At 42.8% G+C, this 23,210-nt stretch overlaps 1 protein-coding gene across 1 annotated transcript in view; it reads left to right on the top strand.

Annotated features, from left to right (window-relative positions):
• GRIN2B (glutamate ionotropic receptor NMDA type subunit 2B) overlaps nt 1-23,210 on the top strand; it is a 939,810-nt gene that overhangs the window by 816,755 nt on the left and 99,845 nt on the right. The window contains exons 7-9 of the mRNA XM_069737061.1: nt 5,474-5,645; nt 14,513-14,666; nt 14,866-14,991. Coding sequence (XP_069593162.1) covers nt 5,474-5,645; nt 14,513-14,666; nt 14,866-14,991 — 452 coding nt within the window. The remainder of the gene's footprint in view (nt 1-5,473; nt 5,646-14,512; nt 14,667-14,865; nt 14,992-23,210) is intronic.

The raw sequence follows: 23,210 nt of genomic DNA, 5'->3' as shown, positions 1-23,210 counted from the left end.
GACACCGTACCAGACTGACTACCAGAGACTGCACATGTCCAGGAATGTGCTGGGGAACCCCGGGGAGAAGTCCTACAGAGACAGTGAGCACGGTTGGGAGTGTGCTGCAAGTGAACAGGACCTGCAGCATGTCACCACCGGGGGAGTGGCTGTAGGTGGTCTCCCAGGGACGCTAGCGGGACAGGCAAGCACTAGCCGAAGTCATAAGCCAGAGAACAGCGCAGTAAGAAAAAGGGGAAGACGAGTAGAATGGTCAGAGACAAGCCGGGGTTGGGATTAATAAGACGGAGCAGTACCAGAAGGACAATTAAAAGGGAAATCAGGGGACGTAGCCAAGGTCAAAACCAAGAGTGTAGCAGACAGTACAGAAACAACAGGCAGATAGCAAACGAGGAACAGACCGGGTCATTCACAGGCAAACATACAAAGACAGGCAATGCGCACAGAAATACAGAGGTCAGCTGCCCAGCCGAGAACAGACATATAATTGGCAACCAACACAGCACAGGGGCGGGTAGATATAGCCCTCCCCCAACCAAAGAGAGGCCACATTGTATTAACCCTAGATGTACTGCCAAAGAACTACTGGGCAAACCATGACACATATACTGGCATAACGCTCATTATAACCGTCTCTATTAAAAAAATCACTCTCAAATGTGTTGTGAATTCCGTTCTGGAGCTCCCTCCTGTGGTTGCTAATGGTATTTTTGTGAGTTCTGCCCTTGGGCTCCCTCTGGTGGTTTCGACTGGAACTGCTGCTCCTTTAGGTAGCTGTAGCAGCTGCCTTCACTAATCGCCTTGCCTGGGTTTGTTATTTAAACCTGTTCTGGGCTTTAGTCCATGCCTGCTGTCAATGTTCTTGGTTGGATTTGGTTCTCTCCTTGGAATTTTCATATGGCCAGTCCTTGTCTGCAAAAGATAAGTTTTTGCTAGTTTTTGTTTGTCCATTTGTTTGGACTCTATTGCTTTGCAAATATGTCTCTTTTTGTCCAGCTTGTCACTATGTCTTATTCAGGCTAGCCGGAAGCTCTGGGAAAGCAGATTTGCCCCTCCACACCGTGAGTCAGTGTGGAGTTCATTTTTGTAAACTCTGCGTGGATTTTGTAGTTTTTTATACTGACCGCACAGTATCCTTTTCTCTCTGTCTATCTAGTTTAGTATTACCCTCCTTTGCTGAATTCTGATTTCATTTCTGTGTACGTCATTTCCCTCTCCATTCACAGTCAATATTTGTGGGGGGCTATCTTTGCTTTTGGGGGTTTTCTCTGAGGCAAGATAGCTTTCTATTTCCTTCTTTAAGGGTAGTTATTTCTTAGGCTGTGAAGAGGTGTCTAGGGAGAGTCAGGAACATCCCACGGCTATTTCTAGTGTTGTTGTTAGGATTAGGGACTGCAGTCAGTAGGGATACCACCTTCTCAGAGATCGCTCCATGTTGCGTTTTAGCCACCAGGTCATATCAGTGTGGCCTCTTAACCACCAGGTCATAACACAAATGTCTCTTAAAATGGTCTACACATTTTTCAGTAGTTATACAATTTAAAGCTAAAAATGTAAAAAAAAAAACCATAAAATACATATATGGACGACCCATTCCAATGTTCATTTGACGCTTTTATCTCAGAATTGCAAATGCGCCCGTACTGTCTTGTGAGTGTGCTTCATGAAAGTCTTACATTTTTCAAGTCTTTGATGGATTGCTGCTTTAAATAGCTGCTAATGTAGATGGGAATGCTTCACTGTGTGACATCCGCAGAGACTTTCATAGCTCCAATCTGTGTTCTTTCACTACAAGAAATAAAGCTGACCTTTGCACCGTCTTTTCACTCTGACTATATGAGAGAGACTTCTTTCTGTGTTCTGAACACTGGAGAAATCAGGCTGACAGTAACAGACATGCCCTATGTCATGGCTGAGATGTTATCATATCAGGAGGCATATGCCAGTATGTGAAGTGACAAACAACTTTGTTCCGAATTCGAGGCTATCACTTGTTCTGTATATCACCTTGGAAATATCAAAGATTACCCATAGGATCTGTAATCTTCATCTTGTCTGTGATGGGCATCAGAGATATTTATTATTGTACACATGACAGCAAAAAGAAAGAGATAGCAAAAGGACGAGCGGATTGGCAAAGTGAAGATTTCATTCCGTATGATTGGTGCCATACATCACGTAGACACGTTTACACATATAGACTTGGAGTGTAAAGGGAGATGTTTCAATCACCTTGTCTAGTTGACTCAATAGTAAGTTACTACCTTCATTCAATAGTCGTGGGCAATATTTGTCACATAATGTTAGGAGGCCAACACATGAGAAAATATTTCACTATCATTGTTGGGACTTATATATATATTGTGATTCTCTGATGTCAGCCCTGGCATATGAATGTAAAGGAAGGGAGTCCAAAATTAGGTGTGATTGAATGTTCCATAATAATAAGTAGAAGAAAAATGTAGGTACTTCAGAAACATGGGTCACACATATTATTTGTTCCTTGGGAGCTGAGCGCTATATGCATACACTTGTTATGAAAGCATTTGCAGAATTTCTGAAGTTTTGGAATTCCATAGGTAATAATAGATTGAAAATATACTGTATTTGTCTTTTTTTTTTTACCTATGCCTCGTATATACAATCTACATGCCTCAAAATTATACAATTTGGGCTCATGAACATAGCAAAGCTGGATAAAATATTTTGTGAGATGTCAACCAAGTCCCCTACAGCTCTGCATTATGGGTTTCTAACTAATCCTCTGTTAGGGCTAGCGGAACGCACCGAGTAAATAGAGATGTTTATTGATATTGGTGCGTTCGCAGCCCGGGGTCCACCGTGCAGGAGTACCTGCTGCTAGCAAACGGCGGAGCTATATGGCGGTATAGACTAACTCAGTTAATTCACTGAGTAGCCGTGAAAGGAAAGCACTGTGCCCTGTTAGACTCCACAGAGGCACAGGCTAAAAGCCCAAACAGAGAGCAGTCAGTGGTCACACAAACACACAAAACTCCTCGCCGGAGGAGCCAGCATTCTAGGGGCTTATTTCAGCCGGGTCCCTGAATACACTCAGACTCAATCTCCTCGCCGGAGGAGCCAGCATTCTAGGGGCTTATTTCAGCCGGGTCCCTGAACTCACATATATGTGACCACACTAGCGCAAAGCACATAACATAAGACAATACTAGCGCATGGCCGTGCGGTCATGCGCAGTTTATATAGTTGCAGCACAGGAAGCTGCTACTGAAGTTTTTGCCCTTTCAGGACCTTCCAGAAGGACCAATGGAAAGTGCTGCAGTACCTGAGCATGTTTTGCCCTTTCAGGACCTTCCAGAAGGACCAATGGAATGTACTGCAGCACCTGAGCATGTGACCGAACATGTGGCCCTTGACCTCCAATGGGAGACCCTGCCCTGGGCATGCTCAGTGTGAGTAAACAAGGACTAAGTCCCAGAGAGGCTCGCTCGCCGCAGATCAGTGCAGGGTACCATAGGAAAGCCAGAAAAGGCAGTAGTGACCCTATGCACCGAATCAGCCCCAGCGAGACGCTGGGAGCGACGCCTCCACTGAGCAGAGCCCACTGCGGCCGATACCGAATGGGAGACCGCAGCAGACACGGATCGAGATTCCCCCTGTGCAGCAGAGGAAACTCGACTCCTAACATCCTCTACATAAAACTCTGTGTTAGAGATTAGAGAACCATTTTGTTGCAAATTTAAATGTGTGCCAAATTTTAGGAAATTTGTTGGACTTGGCAAATTCGAGCAATTAAATGGCCAAAAATGTCCACTGCTATTTTGCACAATCCCGATGTTAGCATCAGCCAGAGAAGGATTTCCAAACCTTATAGAATAGCATAGCATATAACATAGTACAGAAAAGCCAATCGTAACCTGTGTAAAAGCAGAGGCAGGGAATGCAGCAACCAATTTGGAGTACATCTGTTTAGTGCAAGAATGTCACAGCTCACAATTTACCAATAAAAATAGGGAGAAAAAAGAAAATAAAACCTCTAAATACAGACAGTGTATGTGACAAAACAGTAGCGAAGAGCCATACAGTATATATGGAGGTCCCTTTGATATTACTAAGGTTGTGTTTTCATTGAGCTTGGAAGCGGTTGGGTACAGTTCTAGGAGACTTCAAATTAATATACACATATTTTCAGGGAACTTAGGTTATCTGTGATTCACCACAAATAAATTAATCGTAAATCGAATTTTAGCAAAACATTTGCCTAAGCTGGCAAATTTGATTATCAAAAGATTTGATCATCTCCACTATGTATGTCTTTGTATCAAATTGCAGGCAGAGGCAGTATAGTAGTGACTCATAGTGCTATAAGAGAGTCCTTTTACAACTTCATGCAACTTGGAGGCTGTGTTGCCATTTCTATAAAGTTGAAGTTAAAGGTTGTGTCCAGAACTTGGACAACCATTCGGAATCTCTGTTTTCTCCCCGTAAAATAAGAACACCTACTCATCTCCGATGCTGGCGCTAACACTAGCTCTCTCGTGGCTACTCATGTCCCTGAGGACAATTAGCGCTGGCTTCACTCTCCTCTCTTTGAGACATATGAGCCATCCAGAGGAAGTAAAAAAGCAGCCACATTTCCTCTGCATGGCAATTACATCTGTAGAAGATGAGAGTGAAGCCAGAGCTGATCAGCCTCAGGGATCCCGTGACACAACACTGTCACATGAGCCCTAGGAAAGCCATGTAGCTAAGAAAATAAGTCTTTGTTAATCAAGAAATACTATGACATGTGATTAAATGTACAATAGGCAAGACATGTATTCTTACTGGTATAAAAACCAGGCATTCATATAATCGGAAGGTAAAGCAGAGTCTCTGCTCTGTGATTTACGGCACCCAGTATATAAAGCACATTGGCTAACTAAAGCAGCTTACATAATTGTAAAAATTATAGATGTACGGACTGATTTGTGGGACTGCAGTCCATCGGCCAAGTCAGTCATCTATGGTTGCTGGACAGGAGACTTGTGAATTCCTTTCTGTCCCGGGGGCATCTTTTGATTAGCTGGGCTGATGCAATGTCATTTTGCAGTGATGGAGTCACATCAGCCTGGCTAATCGAAAGCGACCCCGGGGATCCTGGAAGAAACTAGTTTTGCAACCCCCTTTCCAGCGGCCAAAGACTGCTGACCTGGCCAATGGACCAGAGACCCAAGTATCGATTCACCTATCTCTAATAAAAGTATTTTTTTTTTCATCTGAGAAGCATTTTTATGGGTTGGATGAATGTTTTTGACTTGAAAATGATTAATTGTATTGAGAGAGATAAAGAACAAGGAGCAAATTAACTAAGCTCTGAGTAGAATCACAGTTTTATGAGTTTGCTGTAAGAGGGGCCTTTTGCTGGAAGTCCCTAGAAGACATAAAGTTGCTGTGACTCAGGGGAACTTGTCAGTCTTCCAGTTCTTTATGGTAATCTTGTTTTGATCTTTAGGAACCGCACGGAAGAAGGTGGAAACTACATCAAGAGATGCTGCAAGGGGTTCTGTATTGATATCTTGAAGAAAATAGCTAAAACTGTGAAATTTACCTATGATCTTTATCTGGTAACTAATGGCAAGCATGGAAAGAAGATCAACGGCACGTGGAACGGAATGATTGGCGAGGTAAGATTTTAGTCATGTAGTGTATATTTCGTAATCTCATCCTATGCATTACAAAAGTTTTCTGTCCCGTTCACTACTAGAGTTTCATGACTGATGGTGGAAGGTTTAATAGATGTATAGCCTAAAGGGGTTATCCGCTTTGGGGCATGATTTTTTTTTCTAGATTACTTAAATATTTTATTTACTTTTATATTTTACTTATTTTTGGGTAAAAATAATTTTTTGTAATTAGTGTTTATTAATAATTTTGCACCGTTTGGATTTTACAGCTTCTGTGTTGCACTGCCTACTTCTTGCGGTAAAGAAAAAAAAAAAAAGAAAAAAAAAAACACAAGGCGCCCCCAATGTGTCTCACTATATTTGAAAGAATACAATCCTTTGCGGGAAATGTGCTCACCTATTTCAGTTGTGAACCAAAGGTCACAACTCCCATGAAGGCATAACCGTAGCAGCAGGTCTCCACAAAAATCCAAAAGGATATTGAGGGTAGTAGTCTTGGGCGAACTGAAGACCGCGCTCACGAGGTAGATTTTAGGTTTTTTATTGAAGCCTACGCGTTTCAAGAGCTTTCTTACTCTCTTCTTCAGGGCATATAATACATAGCACAGTACAGGGTGTATTTATACATAAGACAAAAGGAAGGGGAGGGGCACCAAGGCACTTATACTATAATACAAAAAGCAAGATTTAAAACATATATATGGTACATAAAATCTTGGCAAATAACTTTTAATAAATTAATAACATTAATTCTTAATTGACATTTAATATTTAAATAAAATAAAAAAAATTAAAAAAAAAAAATTAAAAAAAACAAAAAAAACACAAAAAAAATGTAATTTGTCAGATATTTTTGACTTGTTTGTTTTTTTTTTTTTGTGTTTTTTTTTTTTTTTTTTAATTTAAATATTAAATGTCAATTAAGAATTAATGTTATTAATTTATTAAAAGTTATTTGCCAAGATTTTATGTACCATATATATGTTTTAAATCTTGCTTTTTGTATTATAGTATAGTCTTGGGTATATCCCTTTGTGCGGACCACCTGCTGATTAATGAGTGATCATTTCGTTCGCATTGTCACTTGTGGTATTTGAGCATTTACCGTGGATAGATGTGGTAGCAATTTCGCAATGTCACTGCATGATCGTGGTACTGACCATAAGGAAATGTCCGTTTGGTGACCATTTAGAAACTGTAAAGTAACTAAAAGTAATATACCTGTAATTCCCGTCGCTTACCTTGACATTGAATTTGATCTGATTTTGAGGCACTGTTTTAATATTTTGTATTGTTTATATGTGAATAAAGGTTTGTTTTTAGTATTATACACTTCGTGACTGAGTTTAATAACTTTACGGTCAATATGTTAAAAAAAAAACCTAGTGTATTCTCTTAGTCTGTGTTACTCCTCATTGGCATGTTCCTGATTTATGTGATTGTATCCATTCATCTACTGCTCTTCCGCTTCCTCTTTGTCTTTCATCCATAATGATATTTCCAATTAACTTTTTCTGGGTCTTACTTATTTTTGTACTAAAATGATGCAGTTTTATTTTGGTCAATTGCTCTTTCACTGGTTGAGTCCAAGATCCACTTGTATAGAAGTAGTCGGTCATTGTCCTACACCAAGTGATAGAGGCATCAGGTCTCCTGTCCTGTATATTTCTTGTTATGCCACATTCACACGTTGCTTTTTATTCTGCGGGTTCTCCCGCAGCGGATTTGATAAATCTGCAGGGCAAACCCGCTGCGGTTATCCCTGCAGATTTATCGTGGTTTGTCCTGCAGGTTCCGCTGCGGGTTCCGCTGCGGGTTCCGCTGCGGGATTTACCCCTTCATATGCAGCAATATGCAGCATCAATAGTAGTGTTAAAAATAATAAAATAATGATGATATACTCACCCTCCGACGTCCCGATCTCCTGGGCGCTGCAGGCGGCGGTCCGGTTCCAAAGATGCTGTGCGACCAGGACCTTCGGTGACGTCACGGTCATGTGACCTCGACGTAACCGAAGGTCCTGGTCGCATAGCAAACCTGAGACCGGACGGCCGCGTGCAGCGCTGAGACTTCCGAGGGTGAGTATATCATGATTTTTTATTTTTATTCTTTTTTTTTTAATACAAATATGGTTCCCGGGGCCTGGAGGAGAGTCTCCTCTCCTCCACCCCGGGTATAACCCGCACATTATCCGCATTACTTCCCGCATGGTGGGCACAGCCCCATGCGGGAAGTAAGCGGATCAATGCACTTCTATGGGTGCAGAATCGCTGTGATTCTGCACAAAGAAGTGACCTGGTCCTTCTTTTTTTCCGCAGCAATTCTGCGCGTTTTTTTTCGGGTTTTTCCGCATCATGTGCACTGCGGTTTCTGTTTTCCATAGGGTAACATTGTACTGTACCCTGCATGGAAAACAGCTGTGGACCCGCAGCGGCAAAATCGCTGCGGTTCCGCAGTAAAAACCGCATAGTGTGAACATGGCCTTACTGTACATTTCCGAGCTGCATGATCCTTTGCTATTAAATCCATGTACTCATCTGAAAAGAAACAACACATTGTGTCAGTGAGAAAATAAAACTGGATGTAAGAATATAAGGAAGCCAAAATGCATATAGGCAAGTCTTTGCACTCCTAACAAGAGATTGTCATCTCAGTAAGTGATGATATATTGCTGGCATACAGGCTTGGACTGGCCCACAGGAGAACATGAGACTCCTCTGATGGGCCCCTGTGCAATAATGGGCTACCACCCTCTTATATGAGCAGTACTTGGCACAATAAACTTGAATCACTATGTACAGACAAAGGTGGCATGCTATTCATTTAATGATATACTCAATTCATTGTTATACAGTGGGGGAAGTAAGTATTTGACCCCTTGCTGATTTGGCAAGTTTGCCCACTGACAAAGACATGAGCAGTCTATAATTTTAAGGGTAGGTTAATTTTACCATTGAGAAATTGAATATCAAAAATAAAATCCAGATGATCACATTGTATAAATCATTTAAATGTATTTGTATTTTGCAGTGAAAAATAAGTATTTGATCCCCTACTAACCATTAAGAGTTCTGGCTCCTACAGACCAGTTAGATGCTCTTAATCAACTCATTACCTACACTAAAGACAGCTGTCTTACATAGTCACCTTTATAAGACTCCTGTCCACCAACTCAATTAATCAGTCAGATTCTAACCTCTACAGCATGGGCAAGACCAAAGAGCTTTCTAAGGATGTCAGGGACAAGATCCTAGACCTGCACAAAGCTGGAATAGGCTAAAAAACCATACATAAGATACTGGGTGAGAAGGAGACAACTGTTGGTGCAATAGTAAGTGTGAAGAAACGGGGTCAGTGGGTGCTCTCGTCCGCTGGCCCAGCTGTCTTTAGCAAGACTGCATGGACCACGGCTCATACCACTGAACGCCCGCTCTCTCTCCCAGTGGGCAATACACTACACAGACAACACAGGGTTAAGGTAAAACAGGGCGGCAATTCTTTATTGAACCACAGCACACAATAGCAAACAGAGCAATCCCAACATGGCTGGAATTGCTTGATTACATGGGCGCATATAAAAGATCACTGCGTCTCCACGTATTTCCAGTATGACATGATGTCAGAGCTCCCGAGGTCGCTACTCCATCTGTGGATGCACGCACAGAGAAGGGGTAATGACAAGCATAGGGAAATGACCAAGAACTGTCCATAGAGTCCATACAAGGTCCAAAGCCAGTTGACATGATGTCAGAACTCCCAGGGTCGCTACTCCATCTGTGGATGCACGCACAGAGAAGGGGTATCGACAAGCATAGGGAGATGACCAAGAACTGTCCATAGAGTCCATACAAGGTCCAAAGCCAGTTGACACGAGAGTCACCACCTGGCTTATCTGACCATCTCCATGGAACCAGGCGACCAGCGGGTCCCAAACCTGGCTTTCTCCAAACATATCCATGGTTCAGAGATGGTCACTGGATCAGATCTGAGTCCTTCCAACCGGAGCCGAAAACCCCTAGGCTGTGTCCTATAGAATCATAGATCAGTGTCCCTCATGATGGTGCCATGATGAATTGGCTGCAGTCCGTTCTATTGTCTGTTGGGGTGGTTTGCAGAATGTCTGGCTGGTAGCTCTGTGTTACTTCAGTCTCCCAGGATGTGATCTCTGAGTCTTTTTATACCCAAGGCATGTAAGCTATTTTTAGAATTACCCAGGGTCCTTCAGTCCAACATCAAGATAAAGTAAACAATGGTGATGGGATTAAGTAGCACTATTAGCATATAAGCACACATCAATATACAAAGCTTAACAAACCCTATGTACAGTCACTATTACAGACTTAAGGCACCGTCACACTCAGCAACGCTGCAGCGATATAGACAACGAGTCGATCGCTGGAGCATCGCTGTTTAGGTCGCTGTAGAGACGTCAAACACAGCAACTCCAGAACGATGCAGGAGCGATCCAGTGACGTAACGGTGACTCACTTATCGTTCTCGCTGGTTGTTAGCTCCATGTAAAACGTTGCTGGCGTCGTTGCTTTTGATGTCAAACATGACGATACATGCCGACCTGACGACGAAATAAAGTTCTGGACTTCTAGCTCCGACCAGCGATGGCACAGCGGGGTCCAGATCGCTGCTGCGTGTCAAACACAACGAGATTGCTATCCAGGACGCTGCAACGTCATGGATCATTGTCGTTCTCATTGCAAAGTTGCTGAGTGTGACGGTACCTTTACACAGTATGTTAGATAGTATATCAGTTGGCAAGTCTGTCTTCTTGACCCACCAGACATAAACACTTAAATTCACAAGCCAATATACAGATAAAAAGCCGGTTCTTTTGGTTTGCAAAAAACATGGTTGTCTGGGAAATTAAGATACAATCTGGTTTCTTCACAGTAAGAAATTGGAAGAAACACAAAATAACTGTCAGTCAATGTCGATCAGGGGCACCATGCAAAATCTCACCTTGTAGGTTATCCTTGATCATAAAGAAGGTGAGAGATCAGCCTAAGGTTATGTGCACACGTTCAGATTTTTTCACGTGTTTTTTCGCAATAAAAACTCATTTAAAATGCATACATTATGCATCCTATCATTTAGAATGCATTCTGCATGTTTTCTGCACATGATGCTTTTTTTTCTGTGAAAAAAATGCATTGCGGTAAAAAAAGCAGCATGTTCATTAATTTAGCGGATCTTCTACGTTTTTCCCGCTATTCTATGCATTTGGGAAAAAATGCATAAAAAACGCACCAAAAACGCGTCACAAACACGTGAAAAACGCGGTAAAATCGTGGTAAAAACGCATGCGGATTTCTGGCAGAAATGTCTGGTTTTTGTCAGGAAAATTTCTGCTAGAAATCCGGACGTGTGCACATACCTACACAGGGGGAACTTGTTAGTGATCTCAAGGGAGCTGGAACCACAGATACCAAGAAAACAAGGTAACACATTTACAGAAGTATCGTTTCTCCTTGCGGAGAGTGACATGATAAGCATGTCGAGGTGAGGAGACTTAAAGCCGCAATGCTCCTCTGGGAAATATGCAAATTGTCTCTTCAGAGATGAAGAGGACTAGAACTCTAGTGCCACCAATTGGAAGTAGCAAACCTAACAGTCAATGTCGACCCTTTAACGAGCCTTGTCACATGACTTAGGATAATAGCCCAACCAGAATCTCAATTTGCAGACACTGTGTTTTTGGGTACTGCCCCTCGTCAGTGCAAAGTGGAGGTCTGGTTTGGCTGATTGAGAGGTGTCTGACCGGGATCCAAGAAGTATCGTTTCTCCTTGCGGAGAGTAACATGATAAGCATGTCGAGATGAGGAGACTTAAAGCTGCAATGCTCCTCTGGGAAATATGCAAATTGTCTCTTCAGAGAGGAAGAGGACTAGAACTCTAGTGCCACCTATTGGAAGTAGCAATCCTAACAGTCAATGTCGACTCTTTAACGAGCCTTGTCACATGACTTAGGATAATAGCCAAACCAGAATCTCAATTTGCAGACACTGTGTTTCGGGGTACTGCCCCTCGTCAGTGCAAAGTGGAGATCTGGTTTGGCTGATTGAGAGGCATCTGACTGGGATCCAAGAAGTATCGTTTCTCCTTGCGGAGAGTGACATGATAAGCATGTTGAGGTGAGGAGACTTAAAGCCGCAATGCTCCTCTGGGAAATATGCAAATTGTCTCTTCATTGCCGTAAAAGTTTAAATTCCTGCAGAGTACACAAGGTCCCCTTGCTCTAAAAGGCACATGTGTAGGTCCATCTGAAGTTTGCCAATGAACACCTGGATGATTCTGTGAGTGATTGGGCGAAGGTGCGATGGTCAAATGAGACAAAAATTGAGGTCTTTAGCATTAATTCAACTCGCCATGTTTGAAGGAAGAGAAATGCTGCCTATGACCCAAAGAACACTATCCCCAATGTCAAGCGTGGAGGTGGAAACATTATGTTTTAGGGGTGTTTCTCTGCTAAGGGCACAGAACTACTTCCCCGCATCAATGGGAGAATGGATGGAGCCATGTACCGCAAAATCCTGAGTGACAACTTCCTTGCCTCCACCATGACATTAAAAATAGGTTGTGACTTGGTATTCCATTAATACAATGACCCAAAACACGCAGCCTAGGCAACAAAGGAGTGGCTCTAAAAGAAGCACATTAAAGTCATGGAGTGGCCTAGCCAGTCTTCAGACCTTAATCCTGTTACGAAACTGCAGCACAGAACTAGGAGAGATGGGAAAAGCTGACCCTTCACTTAGACTAGGCTGAAACCCTACGATGGAGTGGGCGAGCCATTCCATTCAAATAGACCCACCCACGATCCTAGTCTAAACTCAGCAAAGACCTTTGGATAAAAGGAAGGAAGTCCCTGAAAGATCTAAGGACTGGGTACAAAAACACAGGTCACCTCCTAATAGGAAACACAGAGAAGGCTGCAGAAACAAACTGGAAACAGAAACAAAAGATAGCAGAACCAGAGATCCCAGAACTGCAAAATATCAAACACAGAAAGCTGTCTAAACACCTAACTAGAACTCTAGCGCAGAGGTCCCCAACTCCAGACCTCAAGGCCCACCAACAGGTCATGTTTTCAGGATTTCCTTTGCATTGCACAGGTGATGCAATTATTACCTGGGCAAGACTAAGGAAATCCTGAAAACATGACCTGTTGGTGGGCCTTGAGGACTGGAGTTGGGGACCTCTGCTCTAGCGGATTAACACTGTTGTCCAGCAAGGAATGGGAGGCAGGTGCTGGGTAATAAAGGGTGATACAATCACCTGACCAAGACAACCCAGCACCAGGGGAAAAAGACCAGCAGCCAGAAAACCACAACTAAATGGCGGATGGTCAAAACAAAACAGATTCTAACCAATCCCATAGAAAACTTATGAAGCGTCAAAATCTTAACGATTTAGAGATGATCTGCAAAGAGGAGTGGGCCAAAACTCCTCCTGACATGTGCGCAAACCTCATCATCAACTACAAAAAATGTCTGACTGCTGGGCTTGCCAAGAAGGGTTTTGCCACCAAGTATTAAGTCTTGTTTGCCAGAGGGATCAAATAATTATTTCTCACTGCAAAATGCAAATACATTTATATAATTTATACATTGTGGTTTTCTGGATTTTATTTTTGATATTCTATCTCTCAATGTTAAAATTAACCTACCCTTAAAATTATAGACTATTCATGTCTTTGTCAGTGGGCAAACCTACAAAATCAGCAAGGGATCAAATACTTATTTTCCCCACTATATACATTTGTAATTGAGGATAATGTCACCTTTGTATGCAGCTGAAAAGTGGGGCCCTGGATATCGTTACTGGTGGGCCCTTGGCACCCCAGTCCGACAGTGCTATCATATGTCATTATATAAAAAGGACCTGTCATAACTTTTTTTCTGTTATTCTTGCTGCTCCACTAAGTTTTCAACTTTTCAAATTTATTAAAATCTGCCTTGCGGTTCCAGAGATATGGGCTAATTTTATGGTCTTCAAAGGGACGGTGGTCATAGGGTAATAATGCAGCGCAGCCTAAAGACATGCCCCAGAGAATCCTGTGAACAACACATTCTTTGCAAAGACCATATAAATTAGCACCAAATAAAAAGTTCCATATCTTTGGAACCGTATGGCTGATTTGGAAAAAAAACTTGACTACTTAAGGAATTGGCAAGAATAAAAAAAGATAAAAAACAAGCCACTTTCGAACTTGTGTTAAGAGCTCTTTAATTTTTCCTTGGGTTTTGACTTAGGGAACAACTACCCAATGATTCTGATAATGAAATGGTCACAGTATGGCTTTAGCACTGTGTCTTTTTCAGTTTTTCCCTGCACAGCGCTTTCAGCCAATTTCAGCCTTTGATGGTAAATGCAGCTGGTCCCATTGATTTTAAAAGAGCTGAAATACAAAGGGTGACGATTGAACACCTCTGTGTAAAGGTAAAACTGTAAGGGTGGTGTAGCACTCTGTGGTCCCTAAATTCTCTAAAACAATGGGGGTCTTAAAGGTCACTGAACCCCATTTAGGGGTGGTGTATCCTATCTATGTGCCACTACTTTCTAAAATAGGTAAACCACTCTAAAGTGTGCGTAATAGTCATATCAGCTTGAAAACCAAATTAATGTTTAATTTATACATAAAATGTTCTTATAAAGAACGGATCACTTCAGTCTTCTTATTGTAAATAATTATTTTTTTGGGTCAATTATTTTTTCCTGGAGAGGGAACCCTGTGACTCATAGTCTAGCTTCGGCAGTGGAGTCGTCGCTACCTCCTCTGGATTACCTCTGTACATTGTTCTGTTCATCACATTATGGTTCTTATAGCTACATCATCTTTTTTTATCCATTAGGTGGTGACGAAACGAGCATACATGGCTGTTGGGTCCCTTACCATCAATGAGGAGCGTTCAGAAGTGGTGGATTTTTCGGTACCATTTATAGAGACTGGTATAAGTGTCATGGTATCAAGAAGCAATGGAACAGTCTCTCCCTCCGCTTTTCTTGGTAATTCACAGAAGATATACTTCTTGTAATATTATGCTTTCATATTTCTTGAAATCTGTGCTCTATCCAAATATGCCCGAGTTCTTGACCCCTTCAAACCGTCGCCCCACTTTTTCCTTCCAGCTCTTTCCTTACTGCAATCCTCTATGTAATCTTAACCTATAATCATCTAATGGAAAACTTTCTCTTTCCGGTATAGAGCCCTTCAGTGCCGATGTTTGGGTCATGATGTTTGTGATGCTCCTGATAGTGTCTGCAGTGGCGGTGTTTGTATTCGAGTACTTCAGTCCGGTGGGGTACAACAGGTGCCTTGCAGATGGCCGAGGTGAGAACACTTACTGTTAATTAAATTACAAGGGTAACTCCACTTTTATTGTGACTTAATTATTCTTATCTAATATGGTATTCTTAACAAAAACCCTACAAATTGTTTTTTATTAGAGTAGAAAATCGATGCATCAAGCATTTTCTCACATTTAACTCCAGTATGCCGTTTAGGAGATTAATCAATGCATACAAACAGAATCAAACTATTGAACTATATAATATATCAATAGAAAATAATAATTTTTAAATTGAAAATGCACATTTAATTAAAGGGGCCATCCAGAACTTTACATTTTTTCATTATGGGCAGAAGAACTAACAGACATGTAGTTGCTAACTATATGACTGTTGTGCCGGGCACTGATGTCTGCCAGCACAAAGCAGTCACAGACCACTCCTGCAGGAGATTTTGTGGATTCCGCTAATATCATGTCGGCAGAGTAGCGGCTTCTCATCTGCTCTGCTCTGTTGAAGGGGTGTGACTGCCGATATCATGCTGATTGACAGCCGACTCCCTACTTTCCTAACTGTGGGGAGCTGGCTGTCAGTCAGCACAATGTCAACAGTCAAGCCACGTCAGCAGAGCAGCCCGGAAGAGAAGGGCTGCTCTGTTAACGTTGAGCAGGTGAATCGCTGGCAGACGCAGTCTGTGACTACTCTGAGCCTGCAGTGGGTTGAACGAGCAAATAGTTCCTCTTAGTTTTTGGGCTCATAGTAAAAATAATATAATGTCCAAGACAACACCTTTAGGCCTGTTTCACACGTCAGTGTCTCCGGTACGTGAGGTGACAGTTTCCTCACGTACCGGAGACACTGACACATGTAGACACATAAAAATCAATGCATCTGTGCAGATGTCATTGATTTTTTGCAGACCGTGTCTCCGTGTGCCAAACATGGAGACATGTCAGTATTCGTGGGAGCGCACGTGTTACACGGACCCATTAAAGTCAATGGGTACGTGTAAAACACGTACCGCACATGGACGTTGTCCGTGTACAGTCCGTATGCTGTGCAGGAGACAGCGCTTCATTAAGCGCTGTCCCCCCCACTGGTGCTGAAGCCGCAATTCATATCTTCCCTGCAGCAGCGTCCGCTGCAGAGAAGATATGAATAATAGTGTTTAAAATAAAGATCTATGTGCCCACCACCCTCACACCCCCTGTGCGCCGCCCCGCTGTTCTGAAAATACTTACCCAGCTCCCTCGTTGGCTGTCGCTGCTTCCTGTTCTGGCCGCATCTTCTCCTGTATGCGGTCACGTGGGGCCTCTCATTTACAGTAATGAATATGCGGCTCCTCCTCCCATAGGGGTGGAGCCGCATATTCATTACTGTAATTGGCAGCCCCACGTGACCGCATACAGGAGAAGATGCGGCCAGAACAGGAAGCAGCGCTGGCGAGGGAGCGAGCCAGGTGAGTATTTTTAGAACAGCGGGGGGGCACACAGGGGGTGGGAGGGCGGTGGGCACATAGATCTTTATTATAAACACTATTATTCATATCTTCTCTGCAGCAAACGCTGCTGCAGGGAAGATATGAATCGCGGCTTCAGCACCAGATGCTGGTACGTGTGGTACCCAGCACGGTGCGTGTGGTACCCAGTGGGCACACAGGCGGCACACGTGTGCCGCCCGTGTGCCACACTGATGTGCCACAGAAACGTAGGGGCACACGGACACTGATAATTCCGGTACCGATTTTTTCCGGTACTGGAATTATCTGGACGTGTGAAACCGGCCTTAAAGGGAGTTTGCAACCATACTTTTTTAAGCAGCAGTCTCAAAATATATCTAAAAAGGCATATTTAAGCTGTGTAAACTGACCTGTGGTATGTGTCTAAAATCTCCAATATGTCAATTTATTTTGCGGGTACACTGAGTGTTGTGTAGGCATTTTCCCCATAGATTTGCATTAGACGCAGGAAATTCACAGGTGAAAAAAACATATGCGTTCTTAGTCTGTTTCACAAGCTGCACACAACTATCAATACAATTTTGTCAAAGCCAAATAACAGGGAGTATAAGAAAGCAGCTTTATCTAAAACTAAAACATGATAAACCAACAAGAGACCAAATCGGCAGAGTCAAAAACGCAAATAGAAAAACGCACTTGCAAACACAATGAAAAAAAAACACAAGTAACCTAGTTTACCCAATAAGTGCAGAAATACTACAGAAAATCTAGTACTCACATGTGAACGTAACCTCAGGTTGGCCAGTAGTCTGTAGTTTCTTAGTTGGGGCTTTATAAAGCCAATAGACTGCATCTAAAAAGTTCAAATGTGTTTTTGCATTGTTTTGATGAATCAGTCGCATTATCAGGCTGAGTTTCCATGATGAGTGTTTGGTGTGGTTTTTTCTGATGCTTATTTTCGTACACAAAAGACACAGCATATTAACCCCTTAGTGACAGGGCCAATTTGGTACTTAATGACCGAGCCAATTTTTACAATTCTGACCACTGTCATTTTATGAGGTTATAACTCTGGAACGCTTTAACGGATCCCGCTGATTCTGAGATTCTTTTTTCTTGACATATTGTACTTCATATTAGTGGTAACATTTCTTCGAGATTACTTGCGATTATTTATGAAAAAAATGGAAATAAGTCGAAAATTTTTAAAATTTTGCAATTTTCAAACTATGGATTTTTATGCCCTTAAATCGGAGAGATATGTCACACAAAATAGTTAATAAATAACATTTCCCATATGTCTACTTTACATCAGCACAATTTTGGAAACAAAATTTTTTTGTTAGGAAGTTACAATGGTTAAAATTGACCAGCGATTTCTCATTTTTACAACAAAATTTACAAAACCATTTTTATTTAGGGACCATCTCACATTTAAAGTCACTTTGAGGGGTGTACATGGCTGGAGTTGAGATCGGATGCCATGTTGCGTTTGGAGAGCCCCTGATGTGCCTAAACAGTGGAAACCCCCACAAGTGACACCATTTTGAAAACTAGGCCCCTTAAGAAACTTATCTAAATGTGTGGTGAGCACTTTGAACTCCCAGGTGCTTCACAGAAGTTTATAACGTAGAGCCGTGAAAATAAAACAATCGCATTTTTTCTGCAAAAATGATATTTTAGCCCCCAAATTTTTATTTTAACAAGGGTAACAGGAGAAATTTGACCACGAAAATTGTGGTGCAATTTGTCTTGAGTATGCCGATACCTCATATGTGTGGGTAAACCACTGTTTGGGCGCACGGCAGGGCTTGGAAGAGAAGGAGCACCATTTGACTTTTTCAATGCAGAATTGGCTGGAATTGAGATTGGACACCATGTTGCGTTTGGAGAGCCCCTGATATGTCTAAACAGTAGAAACCCCCCACAAGTGACCCCATTTTGGAAACTAGGTCCATTAGGGAACTTATCTAGATGTGTGGTGAGCGCTTTGAACCACTAAGTGCTTCACAGAAATTTATAACGTAGAGCTGTGAAAATAAACAATCCCTTTTTTTTCCTCAAAAATGATTTTTTAGCTCGCAATTTTTTATTTTCTCAAGGGTAACATGACAAATAGGATAAATTGCCCAAAAAATGTTTTGGTCCAGAGTATGCTGATACCCCATATGTGGGGGTGATCACTGTTTGGGCGCATGACAGAGCTCGGAAGGGAAGGAGCGCCGTTTTGGAATGCAGACATTTATAGAATGGTCTGTGGACATTATGTTGCGTTTGCAGAGCCCCTGATGTACCTAAGCAGTAGAAACCCCCACAAGTGACCCCATTTTGGAAACTAGACCCCCCAAGGAACTTATCTAGATATGTGGTGAGCACTTTGAACATCCAAGTGCTTCACAGAAGTTTATAATGCAGTGTCGTGAAAGTAAAAAATATTTTTTTTTCCACAAAAATGACCCCAAAATTTGTTGTTCAATTTGTCCTGAGTATGCTGATACCCCATATGTGGGGGGACCACAGTTTGGGCACACATCGGGGCTCGGAAGGGAAGTAGTGACGTTTTAAAATGCAGACTTTGATGGAATGGTCTGCTGGCGTCATGTTGCATTTGCAGAGCTCCTGATGTACCTAAACAGTAAAAACCCCCCACAAGTGACCCCATTTGGAAACTTGACCCCCAAAGAGCTTATCTAGATGTGTGGTATGCACTATGAACCCCCAACTGCTTCACAGAAGTTTATAATGTAGAGCCATGAAGATAAAAAATCATATTTTTTCCACAAAAATGATCTTTTCACCCCCAAATTTTTACTTTCACAAGGGTAACAGGAGAAATTGGGCCCCAAAATTTATTGGGCAATTTATCCTGAGTACGCTGACAACCCATATGTGGAGGGGACCACTGTTTGGGCGCATGGCAGAGCTCGGAAGAGAAGGAGCACCATTTTGGAATGCAGACTTTGATAGAATGGTCTGCGGGCATTATGTTGCATTTGCAGAGCCCTTGATATACCTAACAGTAGAAACCCCCTATAAGTGACCCCATTTTGGAAACTAGACCCCCAAGGAACTTATCTAGATGTGTGGTGAGCATTTTGAACGCCCAAGTGCTTCACAGAAGTTTGACGCAGAGCCGTGAAAATAAAAAATCATTTTTTTTCCACAAAAATGAATTTTTAGCCCCCAATTTTTTAATTTTTGCAAGGGTAACAGGAGAAACTGCACCCCAAAAGTTGTTGTCCAACTAGTACTTAGTACGCTGATGCCCCATGTGTGGGGGTAAACCACTGTTTGGGCACACGGCAGAGCTCAGAAGGGTGAGAGCACCATATGACTTTTTGAGCGCAAAATTGGCTGTCTCGTTTGGAGACCCCCTGATGTACCTAAACAGTTGAAACCCCCCAATTCTAACTCCAACCATAACCCCAACACACCCTAATCCCAACCCAATCCATAACCCTGATCAAAACCCTAAATCCAACACACCCCTAATCCTAATCTCAACCCTAACCTCAAACCTTACCCTAATCCCAATACACCCCTAATCCCAACCCTAACCTTAACCTTAATCCCAAATGTAACCCTAATTCCAACCCTAACCCTAATGCCAACCCTAAACCTAATCCAAGCCCTAATCCCAACCCTAATCCCAACTCTTACCCTAACTTTAGCCCCAACCTTAACCCTAACTTTAGCCCCAACCCTAACCCTAATTTTAGCCCCAACCCTAACCCTAGCCCCAACCCTAACCCTAACTTTAGCCCTAACCGTAGCCCCAACCTTAACACTAACTTTAGCCCCAACCCTAACCCGAACCCTAGCCCCAACCCTAACCCTAACTTTAGCCCCAGCCCTAACCCTAGCCCTAACCTCAACCCTAACTTTAGCCCCAACCCTTACCCTAGCACCAACCCTAACTCTAACTTTAGCCCTAACCCTAGCCCCAACCCTAACCCTAACTTTAGCCCCAACCCTAACCCTAGCCCTAACCCCAATCCTAACCCTAACTTTAGCCCCGACCCTAACCTTAACCCTAACCCTAACCCTAGCCCTAACCCTAGCCCTAATTGGAAAATGGAAATACATACTTTTTTATTTTATTATTTTTTCCTAAATAAGGGGGTGATAAAGGGGGGGTTATTTACTATTTTTTTTATTTTGATCACTGTGATAGGATCTCACAGTGACCAAAATCAAACAAGAGGAAGAATCTTCCTCTGTTGGCTGGCACATCATGGCAGGCGCACTGCACATGCGCCCGCCATTTTCTTCCCGGAGGAATATGCCGGCAGCCAGGAGAAGAAGCAGGAGGACCCAGGGACACCAGTAACAATACAGGGTCTCCGATCCCCCTATTTCTCTGTCCTCTGATGTGCGATCACATCAGAGGACAGAAAATAACACATCGTATTTTTTTTTTGCGGTCGCCGGTAAACTGTTATTTACCAGCGATCACAAAACAGGGGGCGGTAAAATCCGACCCCGATCATGTTCTTTGGGGTCTCGGCTACCCCCAGCAGCCGAGACCCCAAAGATCTTCTGGGTGCCGGTGGGTTATCATGATATCAGACCTCCTGATGAGCCTAGGCAGGCGAAACATGTTGAGGCGTTAATTGTAAATGGCGAATGGTGAACTACAGCTGATGCATCAATAGATGAGTATCAATGGCTTCCATACAATATATTATTGTATCTCAGCGGCTAATGCTGATTTGACCAGATATCGGGAACAGAGTCTCTTGCAGGAGATACCTATTGTTGGTTCATGTGCCTGACTAAAGGAAGTAGGGATTCCCGTCTTTTGGAAATGTATATGGAAAACATAGGGGGACTAGCCCATAATAGTTTTAAGGTATGGGCTATTTATGGTATATGTATTATAATCACTAGGGTTGAGCGAAACGGGTCGAACATTTTCAAAAGTCGCCGACTTTTGGCTAAGTCGGGGTTTCATGAAACCCGATCCGACCCCTGTGCGGGGTCGGCCATGCGGTACGCGACTTTCGCGCCAAAGTCGCGTTTCAATGACGCGAAAAGCGCCATTTCTCAGCCAATGAAGGTAAACGCAGAGTGTGGGCAGCGTGATGACATAGGTCCTGGTCCCCACCATCTTAGAGAAGGGCATTGCAGTGATTGGCTTGCTGTCTGCGACGTCACAGGGGCTATAAAGAGGCGTTCCCGCCGACCGCCATCTTACTGCTGCTGATCTGAGCTTAGGGAGAGGTTGCTGCCGCTTTGTCAGAAGCAGGGATAGCGTTAGGCAGGGTCCATTAACCACAAAACCGCTTGTGCTGCAGCGATTTGCACTGTCCAACACCACCCTCGGTGTGCAGGGACAGTGGAAGTTTTTTTTTTTTTTTTTTCCCCTCAGCGCTGTAGCTCATTGGGCTGCCCTAGAAGGCTCCCTGATAGCTGCATTGCTGTGTGTACGCCGCTGTGCAAACCAACTGCTTTTTTCAAAGCACAAATCCTCTTGTTCCTTCCTTTCTGCACAGCTATCTTTTTTGTTTGTCCACACTTTTTATTTCATTTGTGCATCAGTCCACTCCTTATTGCTGCCTGCCATACCTGGCTGAGATTACTGCAGGCAGGGAGATAGTAGCTGCCTGCCATACCTGGCTGAGATTACTGCAGGCAGGGAGATAGTAATTGTAGGACATTCCCTGTTTTTTTTTTTTTTTTTTTTTTTGGTGGGAGATTAAGATTGGCAATTTGGCATTTCTGCTAGAGTGCCATCCCTGTGTGTGCCATCTCTCTCACATAGTGGGCCATAGAAAGCCTTTTCATTTTTCTGTATTGTTTTTTGTGGGGTGTATAAATTCTCCCTGATAAAAATACAGTGGGAGATTAATATTGGCCTTTGGGCTTGTGTGCCAGTCCTGAGTGTGCCATCTCTCTCACAAATAGTGGGCCATAGAAAGCCTATTTTATTTTTTTTTGGGTTTTATAAATTCTCCCTGAAAAAAAGGGAGATTAATATTGGCCTCTGGGCTTGTGTGCCAGTCCTGAGCGTGCCATCTGTGCCAGCCCTGAGCGTGCCATCTCTCTCACAAATAGTGGGCCATAGAAAGCCTATTTAATTTTTTTTTTGGTTTTATAAATTCTCCCTGAAAAAAAGGGAGATTAATATTGGCCTCTGGGCTTGTGTGCCAGTTGTGAGCGTGCCATCTGTGCCAGTCCTGAGCGTGCCATCTCTCTCACAAATAGTGGGCCATAGAAAGCCTATTTAATTTTTTTTTTTGTTTTATAAATTTTCCCTGAAAAAAGGGAGATTAATATTGGCCTCTGGGCTTGTGTGCCAGTTGTGAGCGTGCCATCTGTGCCAGTCCTGAGCGTGCCATCTCTCTCACAAATAGTGGGCCATAGAAAGCCTATTTAATTTTTTTTTTGGTTTTATAAATTTTCCCTGAAAAAAGGGAGATTAATATTGGCCTCTGGGCTTGTGTGCCAGTTGTGAGCGTGCCATCTGTGCCAGTCCTGAGCGTGCCATCTCTCTCACAAATAGTGGGCCATAGAAAGCCTATTTAAATATTTTTTTGGTTTTATAAATTCTCCCAGAAAAAAAGGGAGATTAATATTGGCCTCTGGGCTTCTGTGCCAGTCCTGAGCGTGCCATCTGTGCCAGTCCTGAGCGTCCCATCTCTCTCACAAATAGTGGGCCATAGAAAGCCTATTTTTTTTTTTTTTGGGTTTTAGAAATTCTCCCTGAAAAAAAAAGGGAGATTAATATTGCCCTTTGGGCTTGTGTGCCAGTACTAAGCGTTCCATCTCTCTCTCTCTCTCAGTCAGTGGGCCATAGAACG

Source organism: Ranitomeya imitator, chromosome 8 (genome assembly GCF_032444005.1).
Source record: "Ranitomeya imitator isolate aRanImi1 chromosome 8, aRanImi1.pri, whole genome shotgun sequence".
Classification (NCBI taxonomy): Eukaryota; Metazoa; Chordata; class Amphibia; order Anura; family Dendrobatidae; genus Ranitomeya; species Ranitomeya imitator.
The sequence above is the reverse complement of the archived record's forward strand: the minus strand, read 5'-3'. Positions and strand labels throughout refer to the sequence as shown.